The 19,134-nt window shown below is 41.0% G+C and overlaps 2 protein-coding genes across 6 annotated transcripts in view; one reads left to right on the forward strand and one right to left on the reverse strand.

Moving 5' to 3' along the window:
* ANKRD55 (ankyrin repeat domain 55) overlaps positions 1 to 19,134 on the reverse strand; it is a 106,458-nt gene that overhangs the window by 85,092 nt on the left and 2,232 nt on the right. The gene's annotated exons all lie outside the window — the stretch shown is intronic.
* Positions 1,383 to 9,084, forward strand: LOC139038167 (protein VCF2-like). The gene is made up of 2 exons (XM_070476380.1): positions 1,383 to 1,412; positions 8,871 to 9,084. The coding sequence occupies exons 1-2, from the start codon at positions 1,383 to 1,385 to the stop codon at positions 8,991 to 8,993; spliced, it is 153 nt and encodes a 50-aa protein (XP_070332481.1). The 3' UTR covers positions 8,994 to 9,084.

A 19,134-nucleotide genomic window follows, 5' to 3' on the forward strand; every position in this document is an offset into this window, starting at 1 on the left:
CAAAAAAAGAGTTTCTTTCTAACATTTTAAAGAGAAAAATAGCTCCAAGCTTTCTGCATGTACCAGCTGAGAAAAGATATTCAAAGCAACCTTCTTGCCGTGGGAGTGGAAAAGAAGGGATTTCATTCTGTGGGAGGGAAGTCTTGCAACAATATTATCTCAAGGGTAAATATCTGGCCACAATCAGACCTTTCTTCATAACCAAACTCGTGATGCAACACATGTTGTAAATCTCAAAATCACTGTATTTCTCTGGGTGATTCCTCTGACCTGTGAATTCCATTCCACAGTTAGCATCTCTACTGGACATGGGGTGGGGGGTAGTGCTGGGAAATGGAATTTGCTGTTCTAAGAAGCATGTCTGTGTGAACTTCAGTAATGATGAATATCTAGAAAGCATTTTCATAGAGGGAACTTTCATTTTAATAATGTGCTTAATTGCTCCAATCGTGTCAGACTCTTTGCAACCCCGTGGACTGTAGCCTACCAAGCTGCTCTGCCCATGGGGTTCTCCAGGCAAAAATATGGAGTGGGTTGCCATTTCCTTCTCCAGGGGAATCTTCCCAACTCAAGGATTGAACCTGGGTCTCTTATGTCTCTTGCTTTGGCAGGCGAGATCTTTACCACTAGCACCACCTGGAAAGACCCCATTTTAATAATACTAGCTCTTAAAAAGATCTCAATTTTTAATACATAGGACCTTTAGTATATGTGCAATGAATGAATTGATTGATTGGTATAGTTTTCATGTTCAATGGGCTTTCTCACCCACTGGAGCCTTGTGGAAATCTCACTGATGTCAACAATGTTGTGTCAAGAAGTTCTTTGGTAAGTAGGCAAGTATAAATCTTAAATGACTTTTATGAAGGATTGTGTTAGCCTAGCTGGTTTTTGGAAACTGAAGAGTAATCTACATGTTACTTTGACCACTGTTCCTTCAGTCTTCCTCACTTTCATCTGGATCGAATGTATGACACCACTCACCTCTCTTACTTTCCAGAAATGGGAGATGTTCATGTCAGGAATTTGCCATTTTAACCTGGGACTTTGAAAGGTGAGGAATAGGTGAAGGAGCAGAGTTTGTTCAGTTTGGGGAAGAGAAGACTCAATTGGACAAGACAGCTGTTTTCAAATATCGTAAAAGCTAGAGGAGAGTTTAGATTTGTTTTCTGCAGATCCAGTGAAATTTGATCCAGTCACTGAGTTGTGTCTGACTCTTTGTGACCCCATGGACTGTAGCCCACCAGGTTCCTCTGTCCATGAACTTCTCCAGGCAAGAATACTAGTGGATAGCCATTCCCTTCTCCAGGGGATCTTCTTGACCCAGGGATTGAACCCGGGTCTCTGGCATTGCAGGTGAATTCTTTAACAGTTGAGCCACCATGGAAGCCCAGAGAGCAGAGCTAGTTATGGTGGGTAGAAATTGGCAAAATTAAGACTTTTAATGACTAGAGCTGTTCATAATTGGAAAGGATTATCTTGTGCTCTGTGTGTTCCTTCTCACTACCCATGTCTAAGGAGGTTCTTATCAAGCATATCTTGGGATGCTCTTGAGGAGATGTCTGTATGACTAGAAGGTTGACCTCTAAGGTTCCCTCTGTGATTGAGAGTCTATGTGTCTTTCTCACATCAGTGTAGAACCAAATAATGAATCACTTACTCTTGATGGACAATGACAATTGGGCTGAAAAGGGTTTGGAGAAGTGGGTCTTCCTTGAGTCCTTTAAAAGGCATCCTCCTAGTGGCCCTCCACTGTGGTCACTTGTAAAATTGCCCCAAGAGCCTTGATAGCCTGAAAATATTTTAAGAAAACAAATGCAGTTTGGGTGGTTGGTCCAAGTGTTAGAGATTGAATCAATCTCTTTCTGTAGTCCTTGAGATTCCATGGCTCCTGAAGCCCTGGTACAGTTCCCTTCTGGCATCTGGGCTTCTGTGGCCATCTTCATTGTCTTGACTCTGCTTTCTTCCTCTTCATGATAATCTGATGGATTCCTGAATGTAGTTGAAATGGAATCAGGAATCACTTCTTACTATATTGGGCTTGTCGCTTTATAAAAGGTACAGAATAAAACCCAAACTGGTGAATAATCACCCTTCATGTGACCTCACTAGAATATTGTCAGTATGGCTTTCCTCTTACTGCAGAAAAAATTATCTTGAACATTAGATAGTAGAAGTAGATAGACAGTGTTGGATACATTGAGTCTGTGTTTGTGGGTTAGTCACTCAGTTGTGTCTGACTCTTTGCGACCCCATGAACTCTAGCCTGCCAGGCTCCTCTGTCCATGGAGGTCTCCAGGCAAGAATACTGAAGTGGGTTGCCATGTCCTTCTCCAATATTGTATATATTGATAAATTGATTTAATTAGCATATTCTTTTCCAATTGACAAATTGAAGAGAAGTAGATATAGGGAATGAAGTCTCATCCTTCCCAATCCTCGGAAATAGAATTAGGAAAAGAAGGAGTCTTCTGCTCCTTTAATAATTGTATAAAGCATATCACTAGGATTTCAAGTAGAGTTGGAGTAAATAAGTAGCTTTCTTCAGTTCTCATATATTATGGGTATATGGTTACCTAAGGCTGATTCAAACTGTATCATCTAGCTGTGAGTATGTAACGTTGTGAAGTCTAAAAAAAGTGACAAAGCAGCAAAGAAAACCATAAACAAAACAAAAACACAACCTATGGAATGGGAGAAAATATTTGCAAATGATGCAACTGGCAGGAGTTTAATTTCCAAAATATACAAACAGTTCACACAACTCAACAATAACAGAACAATAAAAAAGGGGCCAGATCAAGAATAATATTAAAAGCATCTAATGACTGGCTTGTCAGGTCCCATATCAGACTGCAGGCAGGCCTAACAGCTGAAAAAGGGTTGATAACTTTTTAAGCTGCTGTATGGTGGCTTGTGTGTATTTCTGGGGAATGGTTAATATAATCTTTATTGATCTGAGGATATAGAGCTATATTAAGGTTGTAACACTCAGTGACTAATAGCATAGTGCCAGAGTTACATTTTACAAAAAAAAAAGGGATCATCCTGATTTTTTATTTGATGTTTTCTCTTTTTTAAACATTTAATGTGTGCTCAGTAGCTCGCTCAGACGTGTCTGACTGTTTGCAGCCCTATGGATTGTAGCCCACCAGACTTCTCTGCCCATGGAATTTTCAGGCAAGAATGCTGGAGTGGGGTGCCATTTCCCATTTTAGGGGATTTTCCTGACCTAGGGATTGAACCTGTGTCTCTTGTGTTAACTGCTTTGGCTGGCAGAGTTTTTTTTAACCACTAGTGCTACCTAGGAAGCCCAAACATTTAATTATTGGATCATAAATATTTTCCCATGCCATAAGGTAAGATTTGAAAATGTTATTTGTAAAATGTGGCATAAAATTCCATTGATTGGACTTAACACTATTGATTTAATCATTCTCTTAATGTTGAATATTTAAATTCTTTCACTTTTGGAGGGAATTATTCATTCTGTGGCTATTCCAAATAATACTATAACATTCTTGCACATATGTCTTTCTGTGAATCTTTGATTATTTGCTTTGGACACATTCCTAGACGTGAACTTATGAAGCAATGAATTTTTGGCTCTTTGTCAAATTTCCCTCCTGGAAGGTTGACCCAACTCACCCTCCCCAAGCAGGACCTGACAGCAAACATTTCACTTCATTTTTTTTTTTACTATTTATTTGTTTAACTGCACCGGGTCTTCATTTCTGTACATGTGCTTTATCTCGTGGGGAACATGGGCTACTCTCTAGTTGCAGTGTGCGGGCTCTTCATTACTGTGGCTTCTCTTTCGCAGAGCACAGGCTCTAGGGCCTGGGCTTCAGTGGTTTCTGCCCATGGGCTCAGGAGTTTCAGCACTCGTGCTTAGTGGCCCGGCAATATGTGGGATCTTCCTGGACCGGGCATTGAAACAGCCTCCTCTGCATTGCAAGATTCTTAACCTCTGGACCACCAGGGAAGCCCTCACCTCATTCTTAATGACACTGCATAACTGTTTTTTGTCTTTTTTTCAATGCTGGTGTGAAAGAAGGAAATGAGTATATCATTTCCAAAGGTCATTTCTTTTATTGTTCCTGAGAGAGAAGTTTTTCATATATTTATGGCTATTTCATGAATTAGTCATAGGTGTCCTTTATGTATTATTTTAAGGCATTTGTCTTTATTTGATTGATTTGAGAAAGCTCTGTTTACAGTAAGGACATTAACTCTTCATCTGTTATCTAGGCTGCAGTTACTTTTCTCTGTTTGCCACTTAAGTCCTCAGTTTGTTTTGTTGGATATTGCATTTATGATTCATGGTTTTTATGATTAGAAAGGTCATAACCCACGGAACCTTATACTTAAGTGTTAACATTCAGTTGTGTCCGACTCTTTGTGACCCCATGGATGATACAGTCCATGGAATTCTCTAGGCCAGAATACTGGAGTGGGTAGCCTTTCCCTTCTCCAGGGGATCTCCCCAACCCAGGGATCGAGCCCAGGTATCCCACATTGCAGGTGGATTCTTTACCAGCTGAGCCACAAGACCCAGGAATCGACCTGGGGTCTTCGGCATTGCAGGCAGATTCTATACCAACTGAACTATTAGGGACGCCCTCTGTTAACATTTAACTATGATTCATATGAAATCTTTTTTTTAATCCTCAAGTGGTTTTTTTTTTAAGTTTTAAAAAATTTATTTATTTTTACATATGTAACTTTTAAACTTTATTTTTGTGTGCCATAATTACCCTTTTCCCCCAACATCAGATAATTCTCCTCTTCCTCACTTGTTTGTAAAGGCAACCTTACATAGAGTTAACACATAGTTAACACATAGTTAACACCTTGGAGGAGGCGCCTCCTACAGTCCACTCATTGGAACTGAAGCCTGGAAGGCAGGGACCCAAGAACCATTTGCAGTGGCACAGGCATGAATGTGGAAAAGTGGCCAAAGTGCACTCACTCACATTCCAAAGAGTCTTGTCGTCTGCCTACAGTCAAGGTTCTTAGCTGGTTTTGTGTTTCCTGTATGGTTCTGAGTTCTAGAATTTTTGCTAGCCTATTGGAAGGAATTAAACTCAGAACAATCTTAAAGTTAGCAAAAATATCGATGCAATCACTTTCATGGCACAACAACATCCTCCAGCAACTATGAAAGCATCCACTGTTATTCTCCTGTCCCCAAGGGGTCTCTGTCACTGTCTGAATAGCAATCATAATGATGGTCAATGATTACACCATGCTTATTATTACCAGGCACTGTGCTAAGCCTTTTGTAGAAATCGACTCATTTAACGCTTTGTGGCCCAGCTGCATGGGTCACCTGCAATGTGAGAGACCTGGGTTTGATCCCTGGGTTGGGAAGATCCTCTGGAGAAGGGAAAGGCTAGCCACTCCAGTATTCTGACCTAGAGAATTCCATGGACTGCATAGTCCGTGGGGGTAGAAAAGAGTCAGACACAACTGAGAGATTTTCACTTTCACTTATGAGAATGATTCCCATTTTATGGATGAGGAAACTGAGGCACCAAGCAGGAAAGTAACTTGCCCAAAGTCACACAGGTAGTAGTGAGTAGTGAGGCTCAGATAAGCCTGCAGACTGTCAGGCCTTAGACTGGATCCTCTGACCAATGTGCACTATTGTCTGTCACTGCCTGTTGACTCAGGAGCAAAGCCTTTATGTGTTTCAGTGAACTCATGACCTTTCTTGGTGCTGGACAACATTCCACATGTCATTCTCTCTTACTCACAGCAGCCTATACCAAACTGTTGACAAGCTGTGTAGCTCAGCAATCTTCTCCGCAGGCATTATTGTGCTGTAGTTTATACTTATTTGTAACAAAAATTAAATTTTACATGTTAATTGAAAATTGGTAATGCATCTACAAAGAGCTGCTTCTACACTCGAGAGAGAGAATTAACATTAGTGATAACAGCATAAAGAATCTAAAATGAGGATTAGTGAATTCTTTTAAAACATTAAGATAAATGTCAAGTGACCAAGGAACAAATAACTTTCATACTGAAGCTCAGAAAGAGAGCGAAATTTTTCTAATTTATTTTCTAAGGCTAACATACACTGCTCAAGACATATGCATACAGGCTCCTATGTGGACCCAATTTGTAAACTCTGAATTCTAGGGTTTAAATTAAATTCTGTCAGATTAGATTCAGTTGGATGTTGAAAGAATAATACACCATGACTGGACAGAGCTTATTCTAGAATATAGGTGTTTTAATTTTTCTAGTGCCTATTAATAAGATACATCACATCAGTAGAACAAAGGGGAAATATAGGGTTACATAAATAAAGAATAGAAAGGCATTTAATAAAATTTAATCTCTTCTTTAAAACTGCTTAACAACTAGGAATAAAAGATTTCCTTCTCAATATAATTAACTACATCTATTTCTAACCAATTATAAACATCACACCTAATAGTGAAACAATAGAGAAAGAAAGAAGACAAGCTTTATCTAATGCAGTAATGCTGTTGTTTAGTTTCTCAGTTGTATCTGATTCTTTTGTGACCCCATGGACAATAGGTTGCCAAGCTCCCCTGTCCATGAGACTTCCCAGGCAAAAATACTGGAGTGGTTGCCATTTCCTTCTCCAGGGATGAAACTCGCATCTCCTGCATAGGCAGGTGGATTCTTTACCACTGAGCCACCTGGAAAACTCAGTAATACATGAAACAAAAAGAAATGAGATGACAGTCATAAAGAAAGAACAAAATTATCAGAATTTAATCAAGGCTAACTTTTAAAGATGACTCATGTTCCACGCACTGTCCTAACAGCTTCCTTTGAATTAAGTTATTATTTGTTTCAACAGTTTTATGATGTAGGTAGTATCTTTACCCCTATTAACAGATGAGGGAACTGAAGCAGAGAGAAATTTAATAATTCCCCCAAAGTTGTACCACTACTAAATGTCAGAGCAGGATTTGAAACCAGTTAATCTGGTTTCATCATGTTTAGAATTAATGTTAGCCAGATTTAAAAATAAATAAGAAACTAAATAGTTCTTCTACATTAAATATGAGGAAACTAACTCCCTTCATTGACAATAACTCAATAAAATGAAAATATAAAATGCCCATTAATAAATATTCAGAATCTAAATAAGGAAAATTACAGAACTAAGAAAAGAGTTGGATTCATTAAGATACATGCCATGTTTCCAGACAGGTGATCTAAACAGCATAATCAATTTTAATTTTTACACAGATTCATTTTTAAGTTTGATGTCATTTCAATAAAAGTTCCAACAGTTCTTTGCGGGGGGCAGGTGCAGAAAAATGATATTAACTTTCATTTGTGAAAACAAATGGATAACGTTGTGTTTTAAAGAAGGGAAAAAAAGAATATACTTAAGTATTTGCTTACCTATGCACAGAATCTCTCTGTCAGAATGCATAGGAACTGCTTACAATGTTTTGCGTCCAGTAGGGCATCTGGATGGCTGGAGGGGTTGGTGTGAGGGGAGATTTTTCATATATTGTTTTATACCTTGAAATTATGTGAATGTATTATTATACCAAAAGAAGAAACAAACAAAAAGAGGAACCCTCCCCGACCAAATTGTAAAAAAAAAAAAAAATTTTTTGAAAAAAAGTATTGAGGGAGGATTCCTCTATCAAATAATAAAATGTTATGAAACTGTAATAGTTTAAAAAATAAGATTATGCTTTAAGACTAGATCAGTCCTTAGAACAAAATAGAAAGTCTAGAAACCTGCCTGTCACCAGCATGGAAAGTAGAAGCTCACACATAGACTGGCTTGTAAGCAATGGAATGAGTTATGTCTAAAAGTTAAGTCTTAGACTGAGAAGATAGAACCCCAGAAAAAGAGGAAAGGGAAAGCAGAAGTACTCCAGGACCTATGAGCTTTCCTGGTGAATTATTTTCCTTCTGATGTGGTTTTCCTGCTAGGCAAATTCTGCCTTTTCCAATTTCCAAGTAAAAAGGGGTGCTATCAAAAATAGATTCTTAGACCAACGGAATAGAATAGGAAGCCCAGAAATAAACCCACACACTTTCAGTCAGTTAATCCATGACAAAGGAGGAAAGAATATACATTGGAGAAAAGACAGTCTTTTCAATAAGTGGTGCTGGGAAAACTGGACAGATACATGTAAAAGAATGAAATTGGAACTTTCTCTAACACCATATACAAAAAACAAACAAATAAAAATACCTTCAAAGTGAATTAAAGATCTAAATATAAGACAGGATACTATGAAGTTTCTAGCAGAAAATATAGGCAGAACACTCTGCACAAATCATAGCAATAATTTTTTGGGTCTGTCTCCTAAAGTAAAGAAAATAAGAGCAAAAATTAAACAAATGGGACCCAATTAAGCTTAAAAGCTTTTGCACAGCACAGGAAACCATCAACAAAGTGAAGACAACCTACTGAATGGGACAAAATATTTGAAAATGACGTGACTGATGAGGGATTAGTACCCAGCATGTATAAACATGTGCAACAGTTCATACAATTCAACATAAAAAAAAAAAAAACTGGTTTAAAAAAAATGGGCTGAAGAACTGAATAGACATTTTCCAAAAAAGAAATGCAGATAGACAACAGGTATGTGAAAAGATGCTGAAGGTTTCTATAATTCTGGGCCAGGATTAAAGGAAGTCAGCCATGCCAGGATGATTTTTCAGAGCCACTTTGGCTTGTTCTGGTCCATCTCTGGTCCTCACCATCATCCCACTTTGCTTCTTCGACCAATGTTGCCAAGGCCACTTCAGTTACTACTAATGTATTTTCTGATCCTAAATATGAACATAGGGGCCCAAGTACCAACATGCTATTGGAATTAGGAACATAGTCACTGAACAATAAGCAGAAAAGAAGAAGGAATGATAATAAAAATGATAATCACCATTCTCTCCCGTCCAAAAGGAGTAAGAGAAACTCTATCTTCCAGGAGTCTCAGGATGCAATGAAAAACAAAAGGAAGGCCAACTAAGAGGAACCAAAGTGTGTGCATCTACAAGCAGTGACAATAATAGGAGCAGCAGTGTTAATTCCCCGGACAGAATAATTGGTCCAGAAAACAGCTTAAACCAGATCATTGTTGAACCCAACATGAGTACCCCTCAGTCTTTATATGAGATGTATGCATTATGCCAAGGTCATTACTCCCACATCAACCAGATCTTAAGGAAGGCACACTTCAACAGCCTATCACAGTGAGGACAATCTCCAACATAATGAACTAGGTGCTCCTTATTCCAGACTAAAATTTGTTTATAAAAGCAATTGCACACATACACTCATGAAAGAAAAGATACTCAGTATCATTAATCATCAGAGAAATCCAAACCAAAACCACAATGAGGTATCACCTCACACGCATCAGAATGGCCATCATCAAAAAGCACACAAGTAACAAATGTTGTCAAGGATGTAGAGAAAAGGGAACCCTCCTACACTGTTTGAGGGAATGTAAATTGGTGCAGCCACTGTGGAAAACAATACAGAGATTTCTCAAAAAACTAAAAACAGAGCCATATGATCCAGGAATCCCACTCCTGAGTTTATATTCAAGTATAACAAAAACGCTAATTCAAAAAGATACATGTACTAAAATATTCGTAGCAGCAATATTTACAATTGCGAAGACCTGAAAGCAACCTAAGTGTCCAGCAACAGATGAATGGATAAAAAGCTATGGTGTATATATTCAATGGAATACTACTCAGCCACAAAAAGGAATGAAATTTTGCCATTTGTAGCAACATGGATGGACTTGGAGGGCATTAGGCTAAATGAAATAAGTCAGACAGAGAAAGACATATACTGTATGATATCATTTATATGTGGAATTTAAAAGACACAACAAACTAGTGAATATAGTGAAAAAGAAGCAGACTCATAGATACAGAGAGCAAACTCGTGGTTACCAGTGTGAGGGAGGAGAGATAGGGGAGTAGGAGGTACAAACTATGATAGGCTCAAGGATGTATTATATAATATGGAGAATATTGCCAGTATTTTGCAATAATTGTGTGCTAGTTGCTCAGTCACGTCCGACTCTTTGTGACCTCATGGACTGTAGCCCGTCAGGCTCCTCTGTACATGGAATTCTCCAGGCAAGAAGATTGGAGTGGGTAGCCATTCCCTTCTCCAGTGGATCTTCTTGACTCAGGGTTTGAACACAGGTCTCCTGCATTGCAGGCAGATTCTTTACTGTTTGAGACACTATGGAAATTAACCTTTAAAATTGTATAAAAATTAAAAAATAATTTTTAAAAATGAGTGCTATGCTATGAATTCATTATAGAGGGGAAGATTACTTGACAGATGGGTGTTCTCTTGACCAGGGACGACCGGTTGTCCATGTGACCTTAGGTAGATCATTTATAAGAATCACTAGCATTTGCTAAGTGATTACTCGGGCCAGGCATGGTTCCAAGTACTTTGTGTGCACTACACCATTAAATCTTTATAACCATGCTCTGCAGATTGTTATAACCATCTTCATAACAACCCTATAACCACTTCTAGCAGTTTCTGAGTGATTACTATGGGCAGCAGTGGTTGCAGGAGCGTTGCAGATACTCATTAATTCAGGCTCTATAAACAGTCCCTTGTGGTAGCACTATCTTAATCTACAAGTAGGCAAGTGAGGTGTAGAGATGTTAAGTCGCTAGGTCATGCAGTAAGCAGCAGCAGCAGCCATGCCCATTACCAATTCACAGAAAACTAGAATTTGGGTGATAAAGTCTAACTGTTTTTATTTTTCCTTTGCGCTTGGTCTGTTTTCACTTGATCACAGTGGGCCTCGCACAGAGGCTTCATACTGGTACTTGGCACTTCAGACCAGAGCTCCTCCTCCTGTCCTTGAGCACAACAGCTCGATTCAAGATGGCAGCAGCGGGCCCTGTGCCGAGACACTGCTCCCGGCACTGTGGTCTGGAGCTGGGCCATGCACCTCTGTGGCTCCCCTGTGTGAGCTCCGTCCCTCCCCGCTGCTGAGATCCCTATAAAGCAGCCCTGCCCGTGGCCTGTGGGGAGACCGTGTCCTCCAGAGCGGGGGTCCCCAACCTCTGGAATCTAGTGCCTGATGATCTGAGGTGGAGCTGATTAATGATAACAGAAATAAAGTGCACAATAAATGTAATGCACTTGAATCATCCCCAAACTGTGCCCCGTCTCCGGTGGGTGGGAAAACTGTCTTCTGCGACATGGGTCCCTGGTGCCAGAAATGTTGGGACTGTTGCTCTAGAGCCTGAGCTTGCACCCCTCCACTCTTTGATCAAAGAATAAAATTCTCCTTTACTTCTGAACTAAAGTTAGTCTCGTTCTGTTGGCTCCAATGGCATTGGTCAGAGGGACCCTTGCTGCAGCCTGACAGGAAAGGGTCGGTAACAAGAGTGGCAGCACTGGGATTTGAACTGTTTGGTTTGACCCCAGTGGCCATTACAGTTCACCATGCTGCTCCATAGCTAACCCTTCGGTTTATGTTTTCACATAGAATTATACATTCACTGAGATTCCTTCAGTGCTACAAGTGACTACTATTCTAAGACAAAACACTTCCAGGATCCATTCTTCAACTGGTTTTGGCGGTGACCACCTGAAAGTGGACACCTCTAAGCCCACCTCTAGGCCTCTCGATAGTGGTCATGCTGAGTCAGCTGACTTGCTGCCGAAACTCTAGGACATCTTTTTTGAATAGCACTAAGTAAGAAGGATAAAAATATCAATTCAGATGAATCTCAGATATACATCTCACGGTTCTTAAAAAATAAGGCTCTTTGTTCCCCAAAGTTGTTTGGGGAGTTGTTTTTGAAAAACAAACACCAGATTGTGTTCTGATTTACTGTTGTGAATTAGAGAACAGAGAAATGATCTCAGGGTCACCCAGGATCAAAGCTTAAGATGTCAAGGTTAAAATAATTATTTTTCCTCTTTATCAACTGCTGTCTGTGACCTTGATTATAGGATCAGGGTTTACTGAGCTATGTCTTGGAGAAATGCTAACCTGTTTTTGCACAGAATAAACATGTTGAGTAGGAAAATGATAAAGAACCTGACTTCAAACATTTCTGTGGTGCAAGCCAAGCCCTGACCTTGCAAATTCCCAATTCTTATCACATCAGTTCCACAGCTCATATTCCAGGGTAATCCTCCCCTGTAAGTCTCCTCCTCCTCCTAGGAGGCTGGTGTCTGTCTTTGCTCTAAGGGCAGATTGCCATGGATCCACTCTTACCATGGAGGAGGTCAACCTGTCCCTAAACTGAACCCACTGTGCAGAGCTCATTTCAAATGAAAGCCCAGCCCTGGTGAAACTTGAGCAAATTTAGCCACCATCACCTTTATTTTCCTTTGTACTAAGAGTCATGAAGGGGTTGATGGAGTGTGTTATAAGAATGCAGAGAGTATAACTTCATGGTGAATAGGAGTGTGAAGAGGGCTTGAGGGTCAGAAACCAGAGTTAAAATTGCAGCTTTGTCTTTGTCCTGTGTGGCCTTGGATAAGTCATGTAACCTCAGGTGGACTAGAAATTGAATCTCTCTCAAGGGCTGTGTTGAGGATCAAGCAAGATGATAGGCATGAAAGTTTCATATAGTGGATGAATAAATGGGAGCTGCTTAATAAGCCAGAGTTATTGTTCTTCTTCTGATTATTGCTACCGGTTAATATTCTTGTCCTGATTTCTGTTTCCCTATAGAAACTATTCTCCATCCCCACATGGAAGATGAATTGCTAGGGTCCATATCGGCAGCTGAGAAGCTGGGAACAGGCTGGGGCCAAGAGAACCTCTGAAGAACAGAGCCCTGTGCTATTTAAGAGAATACAATACTTTGTATACTGAATTCTTTTTTGTATCGCTGGAATATTTTGAAGAAGGTGACACTAGCTTTACATATAGAAAGAAACCTGAGTATTTGAAGAACTCCATAAGAACCAGTTGACATCTAATAGTGCAACACTGGTAACCTCAACTTACCTTCTAAAAGAATTTAAATAATACTGTGATAACCTGAGATGAGTACATCACCCATGTGGTGTTCTGTCTGCAGATGCATAATCTAATCTAGTTGTGGGGAAGTGTTGACAAACCCACAAGAAGGAACTTGGTATTAAAAAAAGAGAGAGATTGTAAGTCAAAAATGTCAGTGTCATAAGAGACAAAGCCTATAGCAGTATTCTAGACTGAATCCGGCACTGGGCTGTGGCTGGGAGCAGGGCATGCTGTAACAGACACTACTGGATCAATAGACAAAATTGGAATGCAGGCAGATGAGACAGAAGAGCATACACTCATGTATACACACAAAGTCTCATACACATACATACATATAGAGAAAGAGGCAGAGAGAGAGAGACACCAAGACTGAGAGATGCAGAGACAGAGAAAGAGCTAACAATAAAGTAAATGGGGTAAAATGTTAACATTAGGTGAATCTGGTTAAAAGATATACAGTTTTCTTTATACTGTTCTTACAATGTTTAAGTTTAAAATTGTTTCCAAACGAAAGGTTGGAAAAGCATCAGAATGTTATTAAATATTGCATGTGTATATTTTAAAATTCTGAGGCTATTTTTAGAAATGGAAATATTTTCCATGTAGACTGGAACATTGTCTCTTCATTTCCTCCCCCAATGAACCCAATAAAATAAAAGTGGCCTCATCAACAAGCAACTGATATTTAAAGTTTTCACATAGAGAAAACAAACTTGAGGGCCCTTACTTAGCACACGAACCTATGTATTAGGCTTGTGTGTGCTTAGTTGTTCAGTCGTGTCCAACACTTTGAGACCCCAAGGGCTGTAGCCCGCCAGGCTCCTCTGTCCATGGAGATCCTCCAGGCAAGGATACTGGAGTTGGTTGCCATGCCCTCTTCCAGGGATATATTAGGCTGATACGTATGGTTGAATGTGGTCTTTGTGCAAGACAGTATCGAGCCCACTCCCATTTTTTACACCAACCTTGGGTCTCGGTGTATCTAGACCCTTACCTTCTCACCTTATCCCATATTTGGGAATGAGTGAGATGTTCATTATTCTACTAGTTTTGTAATAAAACTAGTTACAACTTTGGTGGTTTTCCCTTCAGTCTCCTTTAAAATATCCTTGCATCCAAATGGTTACCTCAATGGGAAAATCCATGGATATCAGTTGCTCAACACAGCTGTAACTAAGGAAACGTGAGGTTAATGAACAGAGATGAATGAACATTATGAATAACATAATGAATGTTAATGAACAGTAGGAAAAGCTCGGTGTGTTGACCCAGCTGACTTCCAGACAACGGGCTAAGTTGAGGGTTTGCCTTCTGAAGCTGATCTAGCCAAACTGTGGGACACAATATCAGGATTGATTAAGGAGATCTGGCTCACCAGGTGGGCCTCCATTCCCTCTGCATACCAGTCCCAGATTCTCCTTCTTGCAATGCATACTCAGGCCAGAGGCCCTAATCTGGAGGACATTGCGGCTGTCCTGCGGTAGAGAATGCCGACAATGACAGCACGCCCCTCACCCTCACTTTCGGTTTCCTGGCTCTCTAGGGCTGTGAATAGTAATTGTTTGGATAAGATCAGTCAGGGGCTTCCCTCTAGCTGGGCTTCCTTGGTGGCTCAGCTGGTAAAGAATCTGCCTGCAATGTGGGAGCCTTGGTTTTTATCCCTGGGTTGGGAAGATCCTCTGGAGAAGGGAACAGCTACCCACTCCAGTATTCTGGCCTGGAGAATTCCATGGACTGTATAGTCCACGGAGTCGCAAACAGTCGGACACAACTGAGCGACTTTCACTTTCCCTCTAGCTAGGTCCAGCAGAGGAACCAGGAGCGGACATCAGTTGCCAGGAGTTGGTGGGTGGAAAAGAAGTTCCTGTGTGCTGCAGAGATTCTGCACAAAGGAGGCAGAGGAGCGAGAGGGGCAGGCCTCCTGTTAATATGTTTGCCTGGCTTAGGTCTTGAATGGGCAAGAAGATTGGAAAAAGGATTCTTCTTCCATCTCTTCTTCCCTAGGCTCCTCTTTCTTGACCAAGAGAGGGAGAAGGATGAGTATTTTTCCAAAGGTGACAGATCATCTCCTTTTAAAACTCTGGACTGGTCATTTGCCATCAAATCTTCCTTTGTCTGGATCATCAATCTGAAAATCTAATCACAAAATTTACCTCCATGTTCCCGGTTTCATCTCCTTCAAGGTCTGTGCTAAGCCTAAATTGTCCCCTCTTTCCAATCTCCTCTGACTGCCTTTTCTCTACTCCTTCCCCAAGTCCCTGGGAAAACCTGCTTATTCTTCTTTTGGAGGAATCTGATTGTCACAGCAGAATTTTAACCTTTGCTTTTCCAGCAAATTGCGTTATCTAGGCACTCTACGTTCATTTTGTTTAGAGTTCCCATTTTGGATGAAAAGTTGGAAATTAAAAGCAGACATCTGTACGTGGGAGCATCAAATTCCACAATACAATGTGATAATAGCTTGATTCTAAAAACATAGGCTTCATTAATTTTAATTTTTGTTAATGTCTTATTTCTTCATTAAAATATATGGTTGACCAAGGAAGAGTACTGCAGTAGAAAGAAGATGGGTTTTTAAGTCATGCAGGTTTAGGTTTGGATCTCAATTTTGCCATTTTATCTCATACTCTTTCTACCCCATCTCCCAAATGCCAAACTTCCTTCTAGCTTAAATAGGAGTGGATTTTACCAAAAACCCAGTGAGGCAGCTGCATACATCAGAGAAGGAACTTGAAATCTGACCTCTTTTCATGCCATAAAGCAGGCTAATTGGTGGCCCTAAAGGTATCTCCATGTCTCAGTCCCTGGGACCTGTGAATAATACCTTAGAAGGCAAAAGAAGGAATATGACCTCAGATGTTGAAAGCCTGAGTTCAGGATCTTGAGAGTAGATGTTTATCCTGGCATATCTGGGTAGGCCCTAAGTGCAATCACAAGTGTTGTTATAAGAGCCAGGCAGAGAGAGCTCTGAGACGCACACACAGAGGAAAAGGCCACGTCAAGACCAGAGGCCGACTGCAGTGACGAAGCCACAAACGGTTAGAAGCTTGAAGGGGCAGGGAAGGATTCTTCCCTGGAGCCTCCAGAAGGAGCACACCGCCTGCTGACATCTTGATTTCATACTTCTGGCCTCCAGGACTGGGAGAGATTACATGTCAGTTGTGTGGAGCCACCCAGTTTGTGGTAATTTGTTACAGCAGCCCTAGAACATGGACGCTCTGCACTGATCTGGGCTGGAGGGCTGAGCGCCTCCTCACATTCTCTCAGCAACCCTACCAGAGAGAAACCTGTGCGGGTGGGCCACTGCCCTGACAGATCCCTGTGAACACAGTGCTCAGACATTTCTCATAGAACCAGGAAGGGCTGGGCTGGGCTGGGTGAGGCCCTTGGGAGCACCCTTCTCAGTTCTATTTTCTCTCGGAGCCCTGGGTTCCTCCTCATGCAGACGTCTTCGGTTATATAACTGAAGTCTCAGCTTTAGTAGGAGCCTCTGTGTTCTGTAGTAAATGATTTTACTACAGGTCCTTCCCTGCGTGTGGGCTCTGAGAGGGAAGACAGCCAGAAGCACGTGGGACCAGAGATGTGTTACCATGGTGAGAGCAGGAAGCACAAAGCCAGAGTGGAGAGCTGTGAAGACCCAGGCTTCCTCCTCATGCTTCATAGAGAAAGCCAGAGATGTGGCCTGAACCCCCTGGTCAGACAGATAACACAGTCTTTGAGCCTCCCAGTCACCCTGTGAAGGTAGAACACTACCCACATTTTACAGACCAGAATTCATCAGTGAGTCCCAGTTCACGCAGCTGGGATGAGGATTAAGACTGGACTAGAGCAAATGTCGCTCTGTCCCCAAGACCCTGGCATAGCGTTGTCTTATTTCCCGCTACTGATGAGAAAAATAGAAAAATGCAGTTGGAAGGACTCCAGATCTACCTGATTTTGATTTGAGCTCTGAAGATCACTGTGCATGTGTGCATGCTAAGTCGCTCCAGTCATGTCCAACTCTCTGTGACCCTATGGACTGTAACCTGCCAGGCTCCTTTGTCCATGGGATTCTCCAGGCAGGAATACTGAAGTAAGTTGCCATTTCCTTCTCCAGGGGATCTTCCCCAGTCAGGGATCAAACCTGGGTCTCTTATATCCCCTGTATTGGTGGCCAGGTGCTTACCACGAGAGCCGACTGGAAAGCCCAAAGTTCATTATGCATTAGTATTTTCCAAGTGCTCATCGCTGACCATTCTCTGGGCAACCATAGGCCAAGGCTACCTGGGCCCAACCCCCACTTCAAAGTAGCTATTAAGACCAGAGATTGCCCAGGAAAAGAAATTTCTTAGTCTGTTGTCTGGATAGCAAACAGCTGGGTCTCAGTCCCCTCCTTTACTAACTGTTCAGGTGCTCAGTCATGTCCTGGAGAAGCAAATGGAAACCCACTCCTGTATCCTTGCCTGGAGAATTCCATGGACAAGGGAGCCTGGAGGGCGACAGTCCATGGGGTCACAAAGAGTTGGACATGACTGAGCAACTATCACTCACTCACTTAGACAACTCTTTGCAACGCTATAGACTGTCGCCTGCAAGGCTCCTCTGTCCATGGGACTCTCCAGGCAAGAATACTGGAGTGGGTTGCCATTTTCTCCTCTGGGGGATCTTCCTGACCCAGGAATTGAACACACGTCTCCTGCGTCTCCAACACTGCGGGTGGGATCTTTACCACTGAGCCACCGGGGAAGTCCCCTATTACTAATTAGTTGTATGCTATTCTCACAAGCGGGCCTACATTTTAATCTCTCTGTGCTTCCCTTTCCCATCTGAGAAGTTAGGAGGATAGATGGAAAGAGTGCTTCTCCATATTTGTTGTACATTAGAACTTCCTGGGGAGCTTTGTCAGGCCATGTCCCTCACCAGTTAAATTGGAATATCCAGTGATGGGATCCAGGCAGAAGCATTTTCAAAAACTGGCTAGGTGATTTTATATGTGACCAAGTTTTTTTTTTTTCAATGTTACATTTCATTTAGATAGATCTGTAATTTTGTAGTGATGAGAAAAGAAAGTCAGGTCTTTAATAATCATAATAAAAAATAATAAAAAAGCTTACAAACAACAATGCAATATTTCCTCCCCAGCTCCTTGCCCCATTGATGGTTAACAGCTGGTAGAAGATGCAATGATTCAAAATCAAAAATAAAAACAAAATAAAAAAGCAAGCCAACCCCAGGAACAACCCACACTGTCAATGAGTTTCCATATGTAATTCAAACAAGCAGTGAAATGTCAATCACTTGTGGAAAAACCATGGATTTCCTTGGTTTTTGATATGTTTTTCTTTTGAAGGTAAAATAAAATAGGACAGAAAGTTATACATAAATGCCAATTCCATAAATGCACTGTCGTTGCAGCAGTCTTACACGACTTCTAAGATCTTTCCAGATGTAGTGTCTTTTGTCCACATCTGCATGTAAAGCCAGTGACCACTAGGGTTTTGATTCCCCAGGTATCAGGAATTCCAGGAAAATCCTCTACTAAAGCACCAACCACACTCAACTTTTCAAGAGAAAGTCATTTCACCATGGTTTTGCCCTACAATATAATATTTAGAATCTATGCAATGGTCTAAATTTGTCATGACCTTTCATGTTTTTAAGAAGGTGGAAGGATTAACATGATAACAGAACTATTCAGCTATCATTCAGTTAACTGTTATTCTGTGGGTTGCTCTAAATGGTACCCTGGAGTTCTAAAAAAAAAAAAAAAATTAATGTAATCCAGTCAACTGGTCTTAACTAAATCCTCATTTGTCCTGAAGACTGCTAAATTTGAGCCAGAAATAGAGAGGAGAATACTCTTTTATATCTGGGGAACTCACAGTTCAGGGTTTAATAATTATAAATATTATTTATAATATTAATAATAATAAAAAACAGCCACAATTTGAAAGCACTTAATGCATATCACCTGGAGAAGGGAATGGCAACCCGCTCCAGTACTCTTGCCTGGAAAATCCCATGGATGGAGGAGCCTGGCGGGCTACAGTCCATGGGGTTTCTTTTTTTTGGTGGGGGATGGTTCAAAGAGTCAGACATGAATGAGTGACTTCAATTTTTTCCTAATGCACATCAGGCAAAGTGACAGATGCTT

This window comes from Odocoileus virginianus, chromosome 14 (genome assembly GCF_023699985.2).
Source record: "Odocoileus virginianus isolate 20LAN1187 ecotype Illinois chromosome 14, Ovbor_1.2, whole genome shotgun sequence".
Classification (NCBI taxonomy): Eukaryota; Metazoa; Chordata; class Mammalia; order Artiodactyla; family Cervidae; genus Odocoileus; species Odocoileus virginianus.